Source organism: Ooceraea biroi, chromosome 10, assembly GCF_003672135.1.
Source record: "Ooceraea biroi isolate clonal line C1 chromosome 10, Obir_v5.4, whole genome shotgun sequence".
Lineage (NCBI taxonomy): Eukaryota > Metazoa > Arthropoda > Insecta > Hymenoptera > Formicidae > Ooceraea > Ooceraea biroi.
This window is the reverse complement of record NC_039515.1, coordinates 8,472,099-8,496,627: the sequence shown is the minus strand read 5'-3', so window position 1 is coordinate 8,496,627 and position 24,529 is coordinate 8,472,099. Positions and strand designations below refer to the sequence as shown.

Below are 24,529 nucleotides of genomic sequence, written 5' to 3'. Positions count from 1 at the left end.
GTGTTTCGGCGTATTTCAGAATTCAAGACGATAGAACTTACCTCTTTCTTTTTCTGTTCGTTAGACTGTAAGACAACACCAGTACCGGATTTTTTCCTGACTCTGCTGCTCTTCGATATGGTCGAAGAAGAGCGCGTCGATTCGATATCGGTCGTTTGTGAAGCCGCGTCTTTGCTAATCGCAGTGGCCTTGCTGTTCACTGTTTTCTCTGCGACCCGAGTACAAAAATGAGTGGTGAAGATACTCGACGTGCCCTCCGCGCAGTCTTCGCAGACCTCCGGCACCGTGCTAAACTGATGACGCGAGAAGAATTGATGCTGATGCGAGGGTCGACGGTGCCAGAGATCAGCAGGCGATGCTTTCGACGTTTCAGACGTGATCTTTTCAGCATTCGTCTTATCAATACCCGCAGTAGATAACACGATGCTGCACGTGCTCTTGCATCGGCGATTATATTGCTGAGACGGGCGCCGCGCGGGCAAGCTCGAATACGTGTGTGTCGACAGGCGTTCGCTGTTGTATCCAGAGTCGGAGATGTTCGCCCGACACCTGGACGAGATGGAGTCGTCGTTGGCCGACGATCCTGAACGCGGCAGGGTGTACGATCCGGCCGACGGCTTGGGTGGCCTCTCGGGCGGCGTGGACGTGAAGAGTATATTCCCACGCTGAAAACCGAAGCCGCCAGGAGTGGTGCTTGACGATCTCGGCGCAGTAGATGTCATGGATGGCGCCGACGATGTCGCCGTCGCGGCCGGCTCGCTCGTGTTCCAGCGGCATATCATGCGAATGCCGCCCGCGTCGGTGGTGGTGACGGTGCCCGGTGGCACTTGTACGGTCTCGGAGGTCACCGCGTCGCCGTGGCGGATCGTGACCTCGGCCCGCACGTGCCACGGCGGCACCTGGCTCGCGCCACCGTCGCTCGTCGTTTTATTCTGACGTCCGTACATCCTGCAGCGCCGCGTCTCTTCCTCAGCCTCCGTCGCGCCTTCATCCACCGCAGGACATTATCCTGGTCCCGCGATCGGCACCGCCGTGAGAACAAGCCGCCCAAACGATCAGTCCTCTCTTCTTCGCCCGTCGTCCAGAGAAGACAGTGATGCGGTTCGCCCGTCCGTGTTCTTCTTGTGTTCATCGATCCAGGATCTCTTCGGCTCGCGTGGCTACACGAACTCCCGGCTATTACGTGCAACGATCGTTCATATGATATCTCTGTCTAATTTCCTGCGACACGTCGAAGCGAGATCTTATATAATAATATCTATTCAAATGACGTTCCCGACAATCTTCACGTCTGTGGCGCAGTTTTCCTCGGAAAGATGGTAATACTGCGATATTGCATCGCCACCCATCTATTTTCGGGTTTCCGTGTGGGTTCGGGAACTGTCCGGCTGCGTTTTCTTTTCGCTTCAATATCTTCAGAGAGAGACTCTGGCGTCAATGTGCAAAGAAGCTTCAATCTCGATTCGATAGCTGGCACGATTCGTCGTTTCTCGTTAAACTGCGTCTCTTTCGCATCAAATTAAATTTCTTTGTATGATCACTCGAGTCGAATTGCCTGTTGCGTATTACACAATGCTTCCACGATTGTTGCAATCATCGTTGTGATCATTTTCTCTCCCGTAAGGCAACAAACTGAGCAATATAGAGCAACGCAACTATAATTAGCACAATATAAATCTGGCGCGATGTACAGTCGCACTAAGAATACATTTGGAATAAGGTGGCGCTTTTCATCGCGACGACCGCCACCGACGCAGTAATAATAATCGTGCGCAATAATTCGCCGTGGATGCAGTCGGACCAGCTGTGCGTTACCGAGATCGCCAAGAACCAACCATGTACCCTAAAACTCTTGCTACTCTATTATTCAATCTCGATAAATGCCGACAGACTTATTCGAGTCTTTTACGAGCATCTCACGTGCGGAATCGTTTAGCGAACGCCACGCAAGCGTCAGAATCAGCTATCTTGGAACGTGCGCGCACCCAAGTGATTTCGATTAAACGCGAGAGCCGAACTTCTTGCTTGTGTAACGGGCTGTTTACGGCTCGTTCCTGAGACATTCGCGAGCGTCTCTCAGTTGGTGTGCGTACGTATATATCTCGACAGCTTAAATCGATTCTGAAACAGACGTCAGTCTTCCTGTTGATGAGCGGAGGAGGGGTACGACGGCGGTAGCGACGATTCCAACGACGTTGGGCCTCGGCTGTGGGCGGCTTCGTGTCAGTCTTTGGGTTTGGATCATAATTAATGGCTGCGATTATCCGAGTGCGCGGTCGATATCCTTCTGGATATCCAAGTGGACGGGCGTGCACATTCCACAAGCGCCTCCTTCGCGCGGTCGGCCGGTGCACATGTCGTCGGTTTATCGCGGTGCTTACGATACTGGTGGGTAACGCCAGTTCGCCTCGAGAGGTGGTAAGTAACCGCGACCCGAAAAGGCGTCACGAGAGACGGCGAGGTGGCGCGGCTGCTACAGGCGAGTTATTTTTGGAAGAGGCGCGTATATACACCACCGTCGTCTCTCCGGGGCCCAACCGACCAACATCGCCGCGCTTTGCACGCTCGGAACGAGAAATCGTCTCGATGTACCGACGAACGTACCCGAAAAACGATTCTCGTGGCCGAAATCGCGCTTTACGCGCCTACGCGTTAGCCTGTCAAAAAAGCAACTCGTCTCCAACTCGAAGATTACCGTAAATCGATTAATTGCAATACAGAAGCATTTTATAGGAAACGCAGTCTATGTCTGATGAAAGAGCGATTTATGGCTCAGTTTGACTGAAAATAAATATCCTCATCAGTTTTCGGAAGGCATTCTCGTCTAGTTGTGACAGAAACGGAAATTATCCGCATTGTGGGATACGTTCAACGAACGGGAGGTGAAGTCGGACGATTTCCACGTATTATTATCGTTTCGAAACGGCGCTGTCGGGAAGAAATGACATGAATGGCTTCCTTTGACATATACGCGCGCATTACAAAAGCCTCTCGTGGATCGCTCACATTATGCGTTTCCGTATATTGGCAGTGCCGCTGACGAGTTGAAAAAGGGAGAAAAATGAGAGGACCACCCACCTCAGTTAGGGCCTTCTTATCGGCAACTTTGGCACTTTGTAGAAGACGTATCACGTTCTTGGCACCTTCTACGACGGCCGCCTCTATCCGTAATCGATGCCGCAACTCCTCCACCCTCTCCTCCAACGCAAGTTCCAGGCTGGGCTCGTACCTGTCTGTAAGCACATCAGTAGGTTATCACCTACGCTCGTACATCGAAACAGAATCACCCTCTCGCGACGCTAATCATCAGTCTTACAGAGCTCTCATTCATTCGCGGTGCGCGATTATCCTCTTACATAACGTGTATCCACCCACGCGTGTTTCTTCCCTGTTTCAAACACCGGGGAAAAAGTAAGCCGTTATACGCATAACGAATATATCCTTCTATGAACAATACGTCGGCTTCCGAGAAATGCCATTTACCACACTAACGGACGTACTATGCAACATTGTGCTTTCATGCTGAGTATGCGGCGCGAATTCCTGAGCTGGAGATACGAGCACCCACCGCACTATTCTGGAAACAGTTTCATTACCGCGGTAAATGTCAGCTTGCTATCTCTTCGGTCTGCTGTAAACTTCGCGTTAACAATGACATGCATGCAGTTTAACTACAATTCAAACAATCGACACGCCAAGCGGACAATACGCGATACGCGTTCGAGAGAATTTATCGGAGCTTCTGCTGTGCATTCTTGCCTGCCATCGGCATGTAAGCGCAATATTTTTAGACACGAGTCCCGAGTATAACGAATTCATATATAACATATTGTTAAATTTACAATCAGTGCAGAAGATGTCGATATCATGATTTATAAGAGATAACGTAGAAAACGTGCTATTCCCCCTCAGCTCTATCAGACTATATGCTAATTGTTGTTTAACAACTGGCATGTACCTTTGTTACTAGTCGCTTCACCGTTGGGTGGTGGCGCATCACCTCGTTGCTGCTGCTGCCGCGCCTGGCGCACTTTCATGATCCGCATGCGTAGGAACTCGATTTTGGCGCGGGAGTCATCGAGCATCTGTTGAGCCTCCTGTAGCAGTTTCTTGTCACGATGACCGCTCGTCAAGCTCTGTATCATGTTCTCAGCACCTTGCTTGACCTGTCGTAAACACGAGACGAAGATGAGTGAATCTTACCGATTGAATCTTATTACATTTCTATCATTTTGCATCTCCCTATCTCTCTCCTAAACGCGTATAACGTGAACTCGTGTTAAAAGCGATATCAACTTGATGATAAGTTATTTAAAAATGGAAGGCGGGGCACAAAGAATAAATTACGGATAATTAATGCTGCCCCGTAACGACTGAGAAGAGTTCGCCACTCGCGTTACTCCAATTATTCCGAATCCCCGCGTGATGTAACGAGAGATTATTTTTAGTAGGGGAAAAACTACGAGTGCGGCTCACTGCGCTGACTCACGCGAGGCTGCTGCTACAAGAAAAGTGAAAGAGAGTCACCGAAGTTCTACGTAATCACTCAGCGAGCGCAGTAATCATCACGAGAATTACGATAAATGCGTTATCGAGCATTGATGATCGTTGTTCCTGACGGAACACGCATTATTCCATTATCATCGGTATTATTTCGCGATATCGCAAGAATCGGTCCAAAAAAATCTTGATAGCGTGACAACACGATATCGCGCGCGATTCGTGTACTACTGTAGAGTGTATCAAGACCATCTGCTTCCGTTTCTCAAGTGAACAAAACGCCGAATAATCTTTCTAGCACGGCATGTACCTTCAGCTCGATATTGAGCTGCTTCTCCAAGGACAGCAGACGGAGGTCCGTGAATAGACCTTCCTGACTCGGCGACGAAGGCCCCATCGGTGATAGAGGCGTGTCTGAAACAGAAATAGACGTTCGCGAAATGAAAAGAATTCGATGTAATCTGACGTATTGGCGATACACGCCCGGACTGAACGGCGAACGTTGTTCTCGACGAGACCCGTCTCGCGCGATGACGGCGGGCACAGGCACGAGACATGCCGTCGTTTTTAAAATTAATTCTGTAAAAACGTCGTTGTCGTCATCGTCGTCGTCAGCTCGCGTGCCGTTCCCGACTTTCTCAGTTCGCCTGACCGGATATCGCCTTCTTCTCGTACTACGCCTGGATTTTCCGCGTTCGCCTGAGCAAAGCGGAGCCGTGCACGCGTTACACGTGCTCCACACGTCTCATGGTATCTTCTCGACGATCTTCTCGACAATGATTTGATAGTGAGAATGCTCCTCTATCCCGCCTATTTTCCATAACGCGGTGCTGACACATTAAACACACGTTCCTCCTAAGTACACCCGGAGCACGGGCAGTGTGGCAAGAAGGAGAGAAAAAGGTGTTGCGTTCCGCTTTGTTTCAGGAACGCACCGTTATGAATTTCCCATCGCTTCCTTTTCGCCGCGCACTGCCTATCGCGAACTCCTCTGAGACGTCGGACAAGCAAGCAGGCAAACAAGCAAGACATGATCGCGACAGGATCCGCGCGGCAAAAGGAAGCAGCGCGTCGGCGAATCGTCAGATATGCAAATTAAACTGGAGGCCCGATCATTTCCACGATCAGTAATATTAATGTACGTAATGTAGCATAGCGTACTAACGTCATAACGCGGGATAGAAAAAGCTCGTCTACAAGTAGGGTACACTTAGCTCCCTGGTACTGGGGCACGCACGCTGGGAAACACGAGATGCAATTACCAGCGTTGTTTCCACGCCCGGCGGAACTCCGCGGATGATTACATTAATCAATGTGCCTTACATAATCGCGCCGTTATCTCTTGTCGCGCGATCGTCACACAAACATTTCCTGACGAATACAATATCTTAATGTTCGCAAGCATGCTCCAACACCATTCTAATGATTACTGATTAATCTGTGTGCGGGAATGCCGTTTGCGTTCTGCAAACGCGTGTAGAATGCGCTCTCGCATTCTCCAGCTCGTGCAGCTGAAAGTTTAATGGTCTTTTAATGAATTTAATGGAAAATCGTTCGCGCGCAATACTGCAGGCGCTCATAAATGTCATGCCCGTCTCGCTCGGCCTCGCGAGATAGCGTATCGCTACTTTGGAGCGGCTAATTGCGTGATTTTCGTGGGGACAGGGGCAATTTACGGCCGCTCATTACGCATCGTCTATGCATGTGACCGGTGCGTATACTCGAATTCAGCTCGTTAACGGGCACTCGATGTAGGGCACTTTTTCCTCCATTCAGACGTGCCCATTACGCGCGACTGTGTACCTGGAAAGCCACCGTGAACACGTGCGTGCCAACGGCACCGCGATTTCCCCGCGTGCACCCGCACGCACGCACGTAATATGTACGCAACGTCGCGATGAACGACGCGTGTTATCCGCGTGTTCGACGCCAATGGACAGACGGATGGACGGAGCGAATACAGGACGGCCAAGGCGGCGCACCGTCCATGCACACGAGACGTACTGACATGTCCGAATAAGGCGAGGCGAGGGAGCGAGGCGAGCGAGCGAGCGGATACTCGATTTTTCACGCGATATTTCAAACGGTGCGCACCGCCGAAAATGTATGCTAATCGTCGTCGGCACGGCGCCCGGGGGGCAACGAATTCCTAAAGCAGTCGATGCGAACCAGCCACGCGTCCGATATTCATGACGTTACGTATGTAGGTATGTGGTGCCCCTTTGGCCGAGAGCTATAATTGTACGTATTCCGGGAAGTCCTGCAAATGCGCTGCTAGATTGGATAGAGAACTGGAACTGTTAACGGAGGAAGAGAGAACATTATTACCGGAATGCCTGCTGTCTCAGTACAATTTAATATCTCCGTTAATAAACGGAATCGTTCTGCGATATATTCGAGAAAAAAGAATGTAATTATAGAGAGCGTCCGATGGCATTTAATCGCTATCAAGTTCCGTCAAGAAATTTCCTGTGCGAACGGAGGAATTTCATCCCCATATCGTCAATGGTGTTCTCCAACAATCGCGGGGACGGCCGCTATTGTTTCCGATCTGGATCGCGTGCGCAGCTCGACGCGAGAGGGGCCTGCGCAAACACGTATGACAGACTTGCATAATGCGGCGAGAACGACGGCGGAGACAGCGGGGGCGGTAATGCAAAAGAGCCCGCAGGCACAACAATGCGGCATCGAGTGCTCCGCGAAACCGTGTCATTAACGCAGCTCGGTCGAACACGTGCCCCATTATATCCCGCATTTTTGCCCTTGTCGCTGCGCGCGGGCGCCGACCGCGACAAAGGGTTTCCTTGTTTCCGATACTCTGCCATCGGTCTCGCGCCCTTCCGGTCGCTCCCGTTCCCCTCTTACTCGCAGCGGGTCTCTCGGTCCACCGCCCGTTCCCTTCCCTTCACGGCTGCATCCCTTGGCGAGTCAGAGATTATCGATGCACTGGTGTATGCATATACGCGTTCGAGAGGGGAAAAAAAGAGGAGAAGCGGAAGGGTGATTGCGCGAGAAGTGGCAGTCACCGTTTCCGCCGGTTCAACGACTCGTTTTGCGCACGCATGCACTCACTCACTCACGCACGCAACCCTTTCCCGCAGGGAGAATGCGTGCGTTCTCCGAGGAGCCGGGCTGCCGGGGTAATTGCTCCCTTGCCTCTCGCTTGCAGCGAGAGCGGAGAAAAGGACGAGCGCGATCGCGCCAAGTGCCGATAGTTATGCAAAATGCTAGGCACCGGCTATCGAAGGAGCAACCGACCAGGTGCGTCGTTAGTCGTTTAGATGCACACGTTTAGACGAAGAGTTCCACGATTTAATCTTAGAGGCATTTATATTTTTATTTCTCCCCTTTGTCTCCATTTCACTTGTCTCGAATCTGACGTTAATACGAAATACGCGCAAAAGAAGTGGAAACAATGCAAATTACGATGAAAATCTCGCAATGCAAATTACCGATGGTGATGGCCGAAAATTATACGGTAATGCCTCGCAGTACACGTAAATCGCGATGCGCGATGCGTTGCCAGAGTCTCCTCTCCTCTCCTCTCCTCTCACTTCTCGTGGTTCCATTCATAACTTTCCGCTCACGTGAAATGCAGTTCCGTCCACACGAGCGTGAGTTAGCGATACGCTCATAAAGCGCGAACGCACCGAGGGCTGATGCGCCTCGTGCAGTTCGTTAATGCATGTAAGAAGCGATTGTTCGTGCGCGATGGTCGTCCGCAACATCCTTATTACGGCATTGATTAAAATAATTACCGTAACTCCGCGAGAGAGGTGAGCGCGAATCTCAAGCGCTTTATATTTATACAGCTAAGTCAGCTCGACGATTATGCGCGCGCGCTCGTGTGTGTGTGTGTTGCGTTGCTGGCATCTCGTCATGTAACAAACGCTTGCGTCAAATGGATGCAACGTGACGGAACGTATTATTAACTGTTCAGAATTGTTTCTCAAGACACAAAAAGTTGCAGCTGATCGTGTTCTTAGCAATGTTCTTAGATGGCACAGGAAACCTTTCCCCTCTCTTGTTTTTTCATTTTCGTTTTAATGACGATCCGAATATTATGACATCTCCGACCGCATCTGTGTTTGAGAATGTCATACGATACACATTCATGTACGGTGCGATCCAACACTCCGTAATGTCCTCAAGGGGAGACCCATCTTCCGGCAACCCTTCGCGCAATGACGTAGTATTCTTATCACGTATCGCGGACAAATATCACCGTGAACACTCCCGAGGCGGCGATTACGAGAAATGCGCAAATCGAGGGATTTTAGCGTAGAGATTTAGCCTCGAGAATACCTCTACGGCAAGTAATCGCGTTTGACTTGCGAGGTAGCAATTAAGTCATTAGCGTGGAGCCATCACGTCGGTTGGCCTCGAGAAAATCGCGCGGGACCGAGCGGAAAGCACGAGTTTTCAGTTAAAAAGTATCGTGTCATGATGATGGATCGCTTGGGATAGTTTCGAATAATATCGCGATCACAATCGCACGCCATTTCCTTTCTGCACGTCACCGTGTTGGAAGACAAATTGGACAATCATCCGCGAGAACCTGCATCGCACGATTTCGCTCGTTGCGAGGTTGATGCGGACACGCCGGAACCTCCATCGGCTATTCGCAGTCATTGAATGATCGTGGGCGGCAATTGTCGTCATCGCGAGTGCGAGGGAAATGTGCGCTGGAGAACGCGGGAGAGACAAGACCGAGCAAATTGTACAAGTTGTACGAGAGCATAAGATGTAGCCTGTATCCCCTCACTCAATGAGGTTTTATCAATTCGGTTCTTCGTAATCTCGAGCATAAAATCTATTGACAGATTGCTAGTTATCACGACGATATCCATGTCTCTGAGAATAATTACGCAAACAGGAAAAAATAAAATCCTGCAACTGAAAAAAAATCTGATTACATTAATTAGAAATCTGGTAGGTTCAACCAGTCTGTCTGTTGGAAAATGGACGAATCAGAATTCCTTTAGGAATTACTAGATTATAGTACAGTCTATCAAATGTTCTAAGTTATAAAATATCCAGTCCTATCGTGAGAACTAGAAATTCTGCTTGGTTTAACCAAAATGCATTCTATCATATACGTCTTGTTGGTACAAATCAAACCATTTTTCTTAGTGTAGGATTTTCAGACTGCATATAATATCTATACGAATTCCCAGATAATTAACTGATACAATGATTCTAGACAAAAAAACTCGAGATATATTGTGGGAGAAACTTGAAAATTCTAATTAGAATTGCGTAAGATCTGTTAAGCTTGTTTCCATTTGCTTTGAGATAAAAATGGAATTCCGAACAGTATCAGTGCAATATACAAACTTTGGGAAAAATTTAGGAATTTTGATGAGAATCCAGGCAATATTTCGAGTGATTTTTAGAAATGTCTTATGCAGAACATTTAAGATCGTCGTATCCTCTGACGCGACGCTATCGTAATCGCGAGCGGATCATCGTTCGCGTAATTCAGACGTTTGTCGGCGAGGACGAGCGAAAAGAGGGATCGTAAACCGACGTCTGCATGTAATAAAGATCACGGAGATGCAGCCAGATTGCCTGGGTCGTCACGAAAAGGGAACACCCGGCGCGGACTCGATTAAGAAGTTTTATGGGCGCTGATGAGGCTTGATAACGAGCGCGTCGCTCCAGTTATACGGAAGCGCACGACATGCAGCAGCGACATTACATGCATCCGGAGGACGTAATGTAATGTAATCGAGTCTGCTGCATCAGGTCGCTGCATCCGACATCCGATTTTAATGGTATCACAACCATACAGCAAGTATTGCGTGCATGGCACGCTCTTGTACATGAAACGTGTGTTCATGATCGATCGATGGGCTCCTCGCGTTATTATTATGTCAATGACGAATGATACGGCAATGCCAACTTTCTCTCATGCGAAGCATGAACATTTCAATCGTGGAATGCAAAAATTGTAATGCCACTGCGATGGTATCCGATGCCCTGCAACGTCAAGCTTCAATCGGTAGTGACTTATTTAGTTACGTGCGGTCACTTAAAATTTATTAACTCATAAATGCCTGGGCTCCATACCGTTACCATGTTACGAACGACGTGCATTCGATAAACTGCACTTCATAAATTCATGCGGTATCGCGGCAGCCAATAAGCTCGTAATCGATTCGCCTCGTAAAATCTAGCGGAATTTTCGCGGTCGCTGCCGCGCACCGGCGCCAACCGGCGTATCGCTAAATCGTGATTCACCGGGATTTCCCCACAGGAAGAAAAACGATAATTAGAACGAGCTCCACAACGGCGCAGGAAACATAATTACAAATCCCGTTGTTGTAATGTGTAATTTTGTAATTCCAGCGAGACTCGCGGCGGAGCTCGGGCTACGCTTCTGACGCGGAAATGCGATGTATCCCCCCTGTATAATACAAGATACAAGGCTCTATTAAATATTCGCAGGAGCTATTTCTCCAGCATCTCGCAGCGTCTCCCGCTTTAATAAATTCCGTTCACGCGCGAGCTTCGGAGAGTTTTATGTCTGTAACGCGCGTGCGGACGTGATTTCGGCTGTCGCAGGATCTCAAATCGGGACCCCGAGAGGAAGGCTCGGACAGGTAGTCCATAAAGATCGGGGTTCGGGCGGCCGGTCAGACAGCCGGACCGAGGGGAGGGAAAGATCAGAGAGGATTCTGCCGAGAGAAGAAGAACGCCGATGATGGAATGCGAAAGCGTGGGTTCGGTTTGGCCGTAACGCGATCTCGATGTATAGCCAAGTGGCGCGGTCGGAGGCCGCGGCCAGGGCTTCAGGCCCCGTGTACGTACACACGTGTAACGGTACCCCGGATCTGCGCGATTCGATCGCCTCCTCTCTCGTAACGCGCTCTCGATCGTCTAGCGACGCGTCCACGCGAGAACGCGGCGTCTCGGCGAGCTGGAAAGTGAACGAGCGTCGTTCTCGTTGGCGTCTCTCCACCGCGTCGCACCTTCGAAGAGGAGACGGAGGAGAGTGAGAGGAGCGTCGACTTTCTCTCGATCCCGAAACTGATCCATACCGCCGTCGCGCGCGTTGAATCCGCCAATCGAACCAATCGCTTCGGATGTATACTCAAGAATCGGCGTTTCTACAGCATAATCAGCGATGGAGATTTATTTCCTCGACGAATTTGTTTCTGCAAATTGTTAAATTTGTATCATCAGATGATTGGGGAAAACGCCGCGAATCCAGCTGATGCAGTAGTTTCATAGTCGTGCGATGGCGCGTCCCATAGTGCCAAGGAAGCTGAATGAAGCACCCCCGAGGCAGGTTGCTGGTCCCGAGACAGAGCTACGATGATGACTGACTTAACTGGAGTGGATAGAACGCGCGCGTCGGGGTCTCCGCGCGATATAAATAGCCGCTACCACTTACCGTCAATTCAAAGAGAACGCAAGACTGTAGTTCCTCTGTACAACGCATCACACGGCGCATAACGAAGCAACCGCTCGCTTAGCGGAACAAGAAACACTTTTTCAAGAGTCGAGCTTTTTCAAGATATTTCATTCGAGAGTAACACGCCAGATTAGCCTATCAATTACGGTGAAAAACCACATACTGTCAAGTATTTAACGTGGCGTAGAAAGGAGACTTTTCCTTTGACCAGTTTTTCACGGTTATAAATATTCAACGAACGTTCGTTTGACGAAAACAAAATAGAATCCGAGTAACGCTTGAATGAGAAAAGCGTTTGTCGATTACCGTGACAATAAAAAAGATCATGCACGATTGAATTTGCATAGTCAATCCACACACACACGTCAATCGATACACACCATGCACAGCATGAGCGAAGAAACGCGCGACTCCACAGTGATCCAGTGGAGTCCACATGGGAGAGCCACGAACTCATGATTATAAAGAATTCCGTTAATTGTTCCTAATTTACGTCCCGCAGCGCGCACACAAGCGCAGTAAGAGATTTCAAGTTAGGGGAGAGTAGTCGGCACACGCGGGACGATAATTGTCGTCCCTTTGTCACTCGTCGAGAACCGGTAGCTTGGGACCGCACGGAATTGAATGCCGTTTTAAGCGTCGCGTGCGTGCGTAAGCTGCTAGATCAGATCGCACGCGGCACGAAGCGGCACGATCAGCAACACGGAGACTAATGTCATCATGAGAAAAGCGACAATAATACTTTAACTCTTTTACTAACGCCGACTATATAATCGTCATCCATAAAATGGCCAGTAGATTAAATATAAGTTTAAATTAATATTGTGTTCATGGAAATCCCATTTTGTTTTTAAACTTGGAAATATATTATATATTTAATCTAATGAGTTAAAACAGCTTATCAGGGACTGTTAAGTCAGGAATAAAGAATGTCAGGAATAAATTCCATTACTCAGATGCATAACGCTACACGATCTACATTGTCATACTCTATAATTACTATTCGGCTGACGTAGCGAAAAAGTTAATAGTATCACACGTATGACATATACTGGTTTATTTAAATACCACGGCGCGTTAATAAACGGCACGTCATTTCGGCGCCCACGTTGTCCTTCATGCTGACGCTCGAAATCGACAACGAGATTCGAAGCACGAATATGTAGTCCGCATTACATTTGACGCTCATTGACCGTTATGGATGACCGTTGTCCCTTCGACCGGGTGGTACTTGGATTCGTATCTAATTCACGCTGATATATCGATTGACTCATCGTCAGAAGAGTTCGAAGAGACACGCTCGATTTGTCAGCGTTAATGGCAATGCTGGGACTAGCTCGCGCGAGCACGCTCGGTACAAGCTTTATAAACCCGAAGACGTCGTCTCGACGCCTCGTTAGCGGGTGGAGTTATTAAGTGGCCCCTCGTTAACGACGCAGAGCGGTCGTTAGCACGGTAGGGAGCTACGCGCCGGAACATTAACTATTACCGCAATGTATCGATAAGGGATTCGGTGAGTGAACGATAATTGTCGTTCCGCAAGCGAACGTGGAATCCTCCGAATAATAAAAATACGTCCGTAAAACCGAAGGAACTCGTCCGATGCACACACATCTATCGTCTATTAATTTGTTGATAAAGTTTCTAAAGTACCTTTCAATCGCCTGTGACTTTCCGTCGTTTACAACTTGACTAATTTGGAAGACTGATTAAAGCGCATGCAAGAAATGCCGGTTTCTCGCGATTTTTGCTGTTTCTACTGCAATATCAGCTTTCCACGTGATTGTCACGTGATCCACGATATCACGAGGTCGCAGATGACAGTTGACCGACAGTTATTTTAACGCGTTTTAACTCTTATTCGTTATGCAAAACCTGTTTAAGCGACAACGCACGCGCAGCGCCGAGACCGCTTTATTCACGCTCTATCAATGCTATCGCGAGTTCAGGCGAGTCCAGACGGGTCCGGACGAGTACGAAGAAGAAGAAGACGGTAACATCTCACGCAACTTCGCTTTACCAACCTTGACCGTTGGAGTGATTCTGCTGCGGCGATTGGGGCTGGCCCTGCGTCAGTATAATTTGACTTTCGAGCTGTTGCAGCTCCGCTTGGAGCTCGTTCAGCTTGCTATTCGCCTTCTTCACGATCGTGGCGACGTCAGACAACGATTTGCGGTCGGTCGCGACCTCCCTCAGCTTCTCTGCGCCGGCCTTTATCTTCAGCTCCTGCAAACGAGAGAATCAGAATAAAGATTCGATTAAATATCGGCGGCAAATATCGAGGAAATGGTCGTTCAGCGTTCGTTTCAGGCGAAAGCAGAGATTTCATTCCGCGGGATTTAATCCGCGCACGTTCATTGTGGTCGACTTGCTCGAAGCGCATCTATCGTTCGATATCGTGCCGCTCCCTCGTACGGCAAATGAGACGTAAAATTACACACACGTGCCCCAATGATACTGTTCGGTTAATATCCTTCGGTATTCCATTACCGGGCATTGCACAGTCGCCGCGAATTCACGCGATGAGTCATCCGATCGAGATTTTTTTATTCTACTATCTAGAGCGTATCGCGAGGGCACGATCTTCGACGCTGCAGCGACACATTAAGAAAGAGGATAATTATTTAGAAGGAGATAAGTCGCGTGAGAGCGACGAATAAAAAGTAGTGACGCATTTGGTATAAGAAGTGGTCGATTTCCGCGATACTGCACGCGTGCATTCTGCGGTTGACTCGCGATTTGCTGCGAATGCTCTAGTAACAAGTGTTTATGAAAATACCCTGCGTTAAGAAACTTATCGTACTGGATATATATTATCGTACTTATCAAGCGACGCGGTTCTAGGTACTTGGTTATTTAACAATTGATTTTATATTTAATTTTGATTTTTATAATAAATATTTGTTAAACTTTTTGTTGCATACAAGTTGGGACTTTTTATGTATTTGGCGTATTTTTTCACCTTTGTGAGGTTTTTTTAGTGGGTAAAATATATCTGCAAGAAGTAATATTCTTGTTCATTAAAATTCGTATTAAATTTTAATTAAATGTTAATTTATTATAAATATTATAATTATTTCATCATGACTTGGTTAAATATCAAGTTCAATAACAAAGTCGGCATTAATGTACTTGACAGCATAAAATAATAACATATTTTGATATTTAAAACTAGTAATTCTAGATTCTTCTGAGTTAATTCAAATGCAGATAAAAATACCTGTAAACTGCTGGTATTTATCAGTTAATACCGTGGTGTCAGTTAAGTAATGTTATAAATATTGTTAAGATATGTTGCACGCTGCTGTTTTCAACGGAAAAGTAAACTTTACGAATGCACGCAATGGAATGAGACGCATGAAATTCTGCCGTTAAAGAAAAGGTGAACTACGCATGCGTGGGTTTCGACCAAGATAACTTTACGAATATTTTTCCGTGGGAAATAAACACATGGCGAATTTCCTTCATCATTATATTGTTAATTTTTTGTAAGTTAATTTTTTATTTTCTCCAAAAGTAAATAAGTTCCTACACTAAAGTATACTATGTAAAAATTTCTCTTCTTTTTTCTTTCATACTTTATAATACTATCCAGCATAAAATATTGTTAATACAATAGATAAGATATTTATTGGAGCAATTGCAATACATCTACAAGAGACTAAAGGATTCGAAAGAAATTGCTATCTATAACAAATATGGGAACATTGGAAAACGACTAACACTCTCCTTAACAAGTAAAAAGAAGACCTGTTAATTTCCATGATTATGATTATTCATTAATTTTAGAATTGAAGTAAAATAAGTTACAATATTGACTAAACAATTATGATTTACTGATTTGTTATATTGTATTATATTGTACATGCATATATATATCTTATTGTTTATCTAAAAGAGATAATGTTTAGTAGTTGGAATATGCAATCATGTTTATTTTATGGTAATACAATGTTCACCATACGTTTTTAATATGATTATGCCCAAAAATGTGACCTATGTGCGCCACCTCATAGTATCTGTGACTACATACTTCGGCGTACAAGAAAGATATTTCTATTTAGTTCTCCTATATCTAAACGCAACTGTTACTGTAGGAACAGCTGCAATTTTAGCGGTAGGAACAATGCTGATATCATGTTACAAACATATCTGTGGAATGTTGAGAATTGCTAGGTAAAGAAATAAAATTAGAAAAACAGAAAACGGATATTTATCCACATCGTAGGAAAAATAGGTTTTACTACTATTTACAGCTACCGCTTTGATCAAGCAATACTGGCTACGTTACAAAGTATTACTTTAAAAAATAAAACCACGACTTACAAGGAATTTATCTATGCCATGGACATTCATCATAAAGCTACGGAGTTAGTATTTATATGATAATATTTATACATTATTACCGATAACGTCGATAAAGCAAGGGAAAACGTATTTATTTGCAGGCTATTATTATAGACATAAAATAGTATGCATCAATACAGAAAACAAGAATTAATAGGAATTACAATTTTAATACTATTTGCTAATGAGGCAATTATTGTAGTTAATTAACTAAATATAGTCAAAGATGGTCAAACATGAAATTAAAATTTAATTACATTATTTCATGGTAACTTATTGTAATCTGATTATATCCATTTTTTCAAGGCTTGCCAAAATTATTGTGGACGACATGGAACGATTATTTTTCATTCTTATAATGATTACTGTGATTTGTATGAGTTTGAATCTTTATGGAGTAAGATTTTTACATTCGATTATTACTTATGATCACTAATCTACGTAGCATTTTACAATATTTCTTTCTAAAAAAAAGTTTTAATAAGAAGATAAATATCCTATTAAGAGAATCATATTAAGAAACTAAATTCTAAATATCATGCTAATTGCTTAAAGTTTTAAAAATTCACTAAAGATTGTATGGAAAATGATTAATTTTAAAGATATAAATATTATTAGAGATGTTAAGGTATTAATTGCACAATGACGGTGTTTCAGATATTGCACATTAAGTTACCTATGCAAGAAATGGAAAAGATAATAGCATATTTTGTTACTATCTTTTGTGTTTTCATGTATATGTTTATATCCAACCATACTGGACAGGAAATTACGGATTGTAATAACCATATATTTCTTACGGTGTAAGAAATATTTTTATCTGTGGGTTTTATATTTTTATTGATGTAATTTTCAGTGATGAAAGGGCTCATGCATCTTTTTAATAATTCTATAATTCCATAATTTTAAGAAATAATACTTTTTAAAAAATAATAGAATTGATAATTCTAAAATTGTCAATTCTATGCCACATTTTTTATAGATACAATGCTCCTTGGTACTTAGTACCGTTGAAGATACAGAAGTTGATCTTGTTCTTATTACAAAGGAATAACAAAGCTTTCACATTGAATATCGGTGGATTATTCACATTATCTATAGAGAGGTTTGCTTCGGTAAAGTTATATATTTAATGATATACAATACTTAAATAATACTTACGTGCATTATTCAAAAGTAAGGATAAAGATAAACTAAGGAAAATGTATTTGTTTGCAGCTAATGAGTACATCAGTATCTTATTTCACTGTTACGCTATCTTTACAATAATAAAGAAAACATAACACACCGTATAATATCGTATATTAGAATAGAGTAAATAGATACAAAGCTGGATGAAAATGCCGATATCCTCTTGTCCCATTGAGCTTCAAAAATTAGGAAATTCCCAATGAAAAGGAAAAGTGCAACGTACCGGCAAGATGTCTGCAAGAAAAGAGGGAGGTGACGATGATGAAAATGCAAGATATGATTGTATTCGATTGATGTGATTGCAATATTTTATTTTTATCACAAGACTTGTTACTTATTGATAAATGGTTGATATCGAAATAGTATAGTACAAAGCAAAGGCGAATATATTTTATTAATGGTTTTAGTTTATTTGCTTCTTATGTTAACTATGTTGTTAACTATATTAACTATATTAACTGTTTGCTGTTTTTGTTAACTATGAACTTATATAGACATCTCTGAAGTCTAAATAAATAACTGTATGTATAAATAAATAACTATAATTTCTTTCTTCATTTTAACCTCCTTTTCTATTAAATGTAATTTGTATATTCTTACGTTCAAATTAATCCTTATTCCACAATTAATTTCACTGGATTTATTCTGTAATGGGCAATTCTCATTTTAACTTATCAATACATTATTTTAATATCAATACATTTGAATAATGCGAGACTAATATGGCGAATGTCACATGACGGCCGACCAATCACAGGGAGGAAACACCATGACGATCTGCAGCAAGGCTTGGGACATTTTGCGCATTTTCGTCATCGTCACCTCCCTCTCTTCTTGCAGACATCTTGCCGGCATGTTGCACTTTTCCTTTTCACTGGGTTGGTAAGAAAATTGGTAGCATTTTTCTTTCAAAACTATAAAACGGCATGCATAAAGCAAAGAGAAACATTACTTGATTTGTAGTTACAATCAGATAAGCTGACAAAATCAGGTCTGAACACAACGTTTCGACCATTATTTTTGGTCCTCTTCAGGTGCAACATATGATAAAATCAAATTAGTCATCCTCTATAAATAAAACACCACAATTTAAAATGAAATACTAAAAACTGTACATTACATATTATATTAATACCTACTGGCAGAGATGACCAATAATACATCACAATTTCACAAAATCACACCCGAATAGTCTGACGGCAGCCACTCAATTGCCAGCAATGTAAACTCAGATGTTTTTCAGGATCGAATCGTAAATAACAGGCAAACATCTGTGTCTCTTTGTAGGTTGATTGCTTTGGATTGACTTTTAATATAAATCATTTCCGCAATCTATATTTTTTTGTGTGTTTTTCATTGTGCAAAATTTTTACATTAGGCCAATCAAACTCGTGATTTTCCAACAATCTGTGCTTATTAACAACAGACTACTTACATCTTTTTTAACATTAGACTTGTGCTCTTTTATTCGTGTCTCCAAATATCTTTTAGTTTGTCCTACATAACACGAATTACAATGAAGGCAATCAATTTTATATACAATTCCCGTTTTGCGTCAGGCGTTATAGCATCTTTACCTTTTTTACTTACACAGTCCAATTTTTTACCAACAGAATACGAAACATTAAAATCATGTTGCTTTAAAACCTTTTTTATATTTTCGTTTACGTTACCCACATATGGAACAATAATCGTGTTTCTCTTATTCTATGTATTATTTTGTGTAACCGAATTATCACTATTGTCTTTACCATACTTAATCTTTTTTAGTCTACTATTGATGTGTTTATTCACAAATTCACCGGAATAACAATTATTCTGTAGTATTGTCTGAACAATCTCTAAATTTTCACCGTGGAATCGAATATCCGATAGCAGAATTGCCCTGTCGACCAGGCTAGTGACTACACTGATTTTATGTCCCTTCGGATGATTTGAATAATAATTAATATATCGTCCCGGGAAAGTCTGTTTCCTATACCAATTAGTTAACAATACTTCATCATTTCTAATTATAGTGGTGTTCAAAAAACTAATGGAGTCATTCTTTTCTAATTCAAAGGTGAATTTCAGTCTGGGATGGTAGTTGTTAAAAATATTCAGAACGTAATCAATTTTGTCAAACGGTAAAATAGTAAAAATATCATCCACCTATACTTATACATACCTATAAAAAACAGATAACTCAAAATCCAGCGCCCCAATACAACACATCTCAAGATCTTCCATAACTAAATCTGCCAATATGGGCGACAATGGCGAACCCATCAGACTTCCGTAAATTTATTCAAAGTATTCTCCATCAAAACTAAATTTTGTTGATTGAAGTATAAAATCTATAGCGTATTTAAATTGTTCTAAATTAAAATTAGTATATTCTTTAATTATCAGCTATCTTTTCTCTATTCCTTTTGTAATTAATTCATGCGGTATATTTGTAAACAAAGCGGTAACGTCAAGGGACACCAACTTTTACTGAATCCTCATACCAGTGATTTTTTTGACAAATGTCCAACTGTCACGTATATGTGAACTAGGTTTTGGAATTGACTTATTCAAGATCTTATGTATAAAAGACGCAACATTATAAGTTGGACAACCAATGGATGAAACAATGATTCGTAGTGGATGATCTGGTTTGTGAATCTTGGGTTGCCCATAACATCTCGACAAGTCCGGGCCAGTGTTATGTAATGATTTAAATGTACTGTTATCTATCAGACCATTAGTATGTCAAGCCTTCACCAGATCATTCACTCGAGCCGTCAGTCGTTTAATCGGGTTGTTGTCTAATTTTTTGTATGTGAACTGATCACTTTGGCTAACAAATTTGGTTCTGTTCATAATTACCGTAACCTGACCCTTGTCTGCTTTTGTTACCATTAGATCACTATTATCTTTTAAAAACCTTCTACGTACTTTGAAACCTAAATTAATGTATCTGTCGATAAAATTAACATGTTGTCTGTATTTTAAAAAAACCGTGTAACAAATTCGAAACCGTGATTAAATACATGTAGTTCTATTTTGCAGTGGATCTATTAACATTGGACACACCGGTCGGACAGCATACGGATGTCTCGTAAAAGAGCTTTAGTATCAGGAGATGGAACAAGAGGAAGAAGCAAGAGGAAAAAAAAGAGAGAGTAAGTAAATGAGAGAGAGAGAGAGCTGTATACTGTCGTACAACGGACGCGAAACTCGTTTCTACGCAAGTCGCAGAAACGTTCGGACCACCCTCAAGTTTCCATTCGCGGCGTGATTTAGAACGCGCGTCGAGCACATCCGGAAACCATAGATCATCGATCGTTTATTACCGAGACACGTCCGTTAAAAAACTACATAAGTACATGCGAGAAATATCATCGTGCAGTCAGCACTTTCCCACGATCCTGCAATCAACCCAGAGTCGAAACGTTACTGCCTCAAATTTGTCTCTATTATATTAGAATTAGACTGAATTGATCTCACACATATGCACCTTTCTCCATATTTAAACTTTATCTATTACTTAAAAAAAGGAGGCAAAGAAACGTTAAAACAATAACAAAAATTAATTTGTATGCATTAAAATACAAAAATGGAAAAGATTACTTGAGAGAGAAGAAAAGAGGAGAAAAATAGAGACAAACCGAGAGAGATTAAGAGGAAGATGATCAAAATGCTGACCAGCTTGTGTACACTGGTGGAGAAAAAGAGAGTTTCGCAGAAGCAGGCGGTCGACTCAGGATAAGCGAAACTCGACATACCTTGCGTATTTCACGGCGTATGTGCTCTCGCAGCACGTCGAGACGAGCCGGCAAGGGCACCTGGTCACTGCCAGCCACTCCATACTTGCTCGACAGTTCGTAAAGAACCGGGTGCCTGATGTAATCGCCCTGAAACAGATTCAGTGCTGCGTTATTGACTCGGCTGACGGCTGGGTAAGCGATCGTTCGCTCCGGCAACGATCACTGGGGGAACGGGAGCATGAGATCAGTAGTCGTACCGATCGATCATTCTCTAATTGAACGCAAAAACGCTTTCTTTTTCTCTCTCCTACCGCAATTTTCGTTTCCAATACAAGATACATACAAGACGCCGAGAGTTAAGCGCGGATTTGATCGTCGCTTCATCTTCATGCATGAATATCACAGTATGATTGATGTCTCGATTGAGATTGATGTTGCATCATATTGCATCCGCGTTCGCGTATCCCGACGCGATCTTATAGAATGAAGTTCTAAATCTCGTGAATCTAGATTAGAATTTTAAACCTGTTTCGTGGTATTGTAAATACAGATCTTGCAAAAGTAATCTTTCGCGCTTAACTCCGCGCGTTCATCTCCAGCTCGTGATAATGACACGCGATGACTCCTCCGCGTCAGCGCGCCAGGGTTAAGATAACACAACATCGCCCAGTTGGAAATCGAACCGTAAATATCGATGATCCGAGATACTCGTCGGCGGGCCGAGCACCATGAAAACACATCGCGGGATCCACCTCCACACCGGAAATCGTCTGGCGCGCGCGGCGGATGTACGCCACTGTTGGCCTACTCGCGGCGGAGACACGGATATAGATTCTAGACAAACAACACGCGTGAGAGGGGAAAGTATCGATTCCTAACGCGCTCCCCGGCGCGAGAGAGCGGCCGTCATCATATCCCATTGTGCGAACAAACGTCAACGGGTGTCAATCCGCGTGGCGATTCAATTAGCTCGTCTATTCGAGAGGTATTCGATGCGACTCTCATAGTGCCGAGTAACCCACTTGGAAAGCGCAAGGGTGAACCGCGATTCTCGCGAGGTGACTCCTGGTGCGTGTCGCACCCTCCGGAAGCCACGGAAATTTCGCATCTGCTTCACCAAGGAGAGCGCGTTTCAAATGAATTCATGATTAGATTTGTGCAAAATTTGAGAACGTACCGCACACGGCGCGATGCACGTCCGGAAGTACTTGGAACTGGCCACTTTCACCGGGATGCACCTGAATGTGCCCGATGATGATTTCTTTCGCGCTCTGTCTGCGCCGATAAACGACATTGCCACTCCACAAAGCGATACCTTTATCTCTCAGCACATCGTCACGTCGCCAAATCATCACGTCACGTCACGGGGATTACATCACGGGGTGAGCGTCTACTCGATGCGATGACGCATTACTCGAAAACTCAGTTTCTACTTGAAAACTCGGCGAGTTGTAGCACCGGGCGAACGAACGGGCTCAGCTGAGAGAATTAATCGCCGCCTGGAATCGCTGTCACTTGGACGATAGTGATCTTAGGGTTGTAACCGCGTGGAATAGACAGGTCAAATCGCCGGCCACCTGTTGCAGCGAGTATCCGCGGTACCAGCGAGTATCACGAGTCCGCGCTCCTTCCGTAATTTCCGCGATTGTGCACGCTATCACGCCGTTCTGCCGGCCTGTAACTGTAAAAACCCGTTTAGCAGCGAGCACGACACGCTCCTCGAATTAGAGAATTTAGAACTGAAAGTAAGGAGAAGGCAGCGCCGACGCTGCGTTATCTCTTATCGCCGATACCGATAACAGCTACACTCCATTGCAAAAACACTGCGCTCTTATCGCCTTCTCATAGTAATACAGAGAAGGAGGAGATATCTAGAAAAAAAAGAAACAACCGATGAGTCCTGGCTATTGTAGGTAACTCGATGCAATCGACCATAATTGATAACAGGGTAAAAACAAATAAGGGAAGTGTTGAATCAGTTCTCGGCGCAGCTTTCTTATGGGGCCGGTCTGATTCCCATGCAGCTCTTGCACGGCTAATTTGCCTCCAAAAATAACTGCGAGTACCTACAAGCTTATATGTAAGCTGTTAAAATCTTGTGGGAAGTGAGCAATAGCGCCGATCGTTCAGAGTCACCGCACGAAATTGAAACTCCTGATTTGCAGCGCACGTAATTCACACGAGCGAATTTAATCCTGTTCGCGCTATCATCATCACCGGATGGAGATGGGAAATGATCTCAACGATGTTTCCACGGAGAAGGAGCGTACATCTGGATATCTCTTTAGTGTGTTAAGAAACGCGGCACTCTTGCACGCGGCGGACGCGCACTGACGCACGGTCTATTTTCATACACGTGTCCACAATATTTGCGCCCGTGCACAATAATCCCGGAGAGGTCAACAGTCACGGCGCGATCGTAAGGAACCTCCCTCGCCGCTGCGGAATGAGCGTACCGATCGCGGAATATAAACCGTCGGCGTAAATACGAACTCCGCCGGACGGAAAATTGTTTTCACTAAGCCGAGGCTTCCACGGCGAACCGTTACTCGCGAAACACGCGTCCGCGACAGCGAGTTGAATTATCGAGCCACGCTTGACTCATCAACGCGCGACCACGATGGCGTTTCGATCTGGAACGTAAATCACCGTGAGATACACGGATACAAGGATGTTTAGTAATACATGCCTCTTCTTCGGAATCAAAGCTACAAGGCAGAACGTGAGAGCAATCGCTCCTCTGAGGACTCCGGCGTCGAATACAACAGAAACGAGCAAGATCGACGAGCGATCTAAGCGATCTGCATGGAACGGGATGACACCTTGCGAAACGCATTGTCGGATTCGTGCAGGACTCTTTTATCGAAAACGGAACTCGTGTGGTTACACATGAAAATTCAGGACCGGCGTGTCCCCTGGTCGCGCCGATTCTCGGTCTCCATCCGCTCGATACGTCATCGTTACAGTCCGCGTAATAGCTCCGTTGTACAGCAACCGATCACAGTTGCGTCGCGATCGTTCCATCTCCGGATCCTGCCGGTCCACGCCACGGCGGAGCAGGTGTTACCGAGGACCGACCGGCACGAAAAGTCAGTCGGGACCGGTTACACCAACGCCGATTAGCGCCGACTGACTTCGCCTCCTTCCCGAGCGCGCCTCGGGTAAGATCGACGGAGCGAAACCGGTGTCGTTTCGATGGCTCGAAATTTCGGACTGTCGCAAGAGCGCTCACGCTGACGCGACGTCCATTCTCCGGAGAGGCCGCTTCACGGAATCGCGCCGGTACGTAGATGTCGTTATTCGGGATACCGGAGCGACTACTCGACTGCCGACCGGATGT

General features: G+C 44.6%; 1 protein-coding gene across 1 annotated transcript in view; it reads right to left on the bottom strand.

The window, feature by feature from the left end:
* LOC105283711 (serine/threonine-protein kinase N) overlaps positions 1-24,529 on the bottom strand; it is a 35,536-nt gene that overhangs the window by 9,690 nt on the left and 1,317 nt on the right. The window contains 6 exon segments of the mRNA XM_026973376.1: positions 42-1,207; positions 3,072-3,233; positions 3,959-4,166; positions 4,811-4,914; positions 13,945-14,146; positions 21,208-21,336. Coding sequence (XP_026829177.1) covers positions 42-1,207; positions 3,072-3,233; positions 3,959-4,166; positions 4,811-4,914; positions 13,945-14,146; positions 21,208-21,336 — 1,971 coding nt within the window.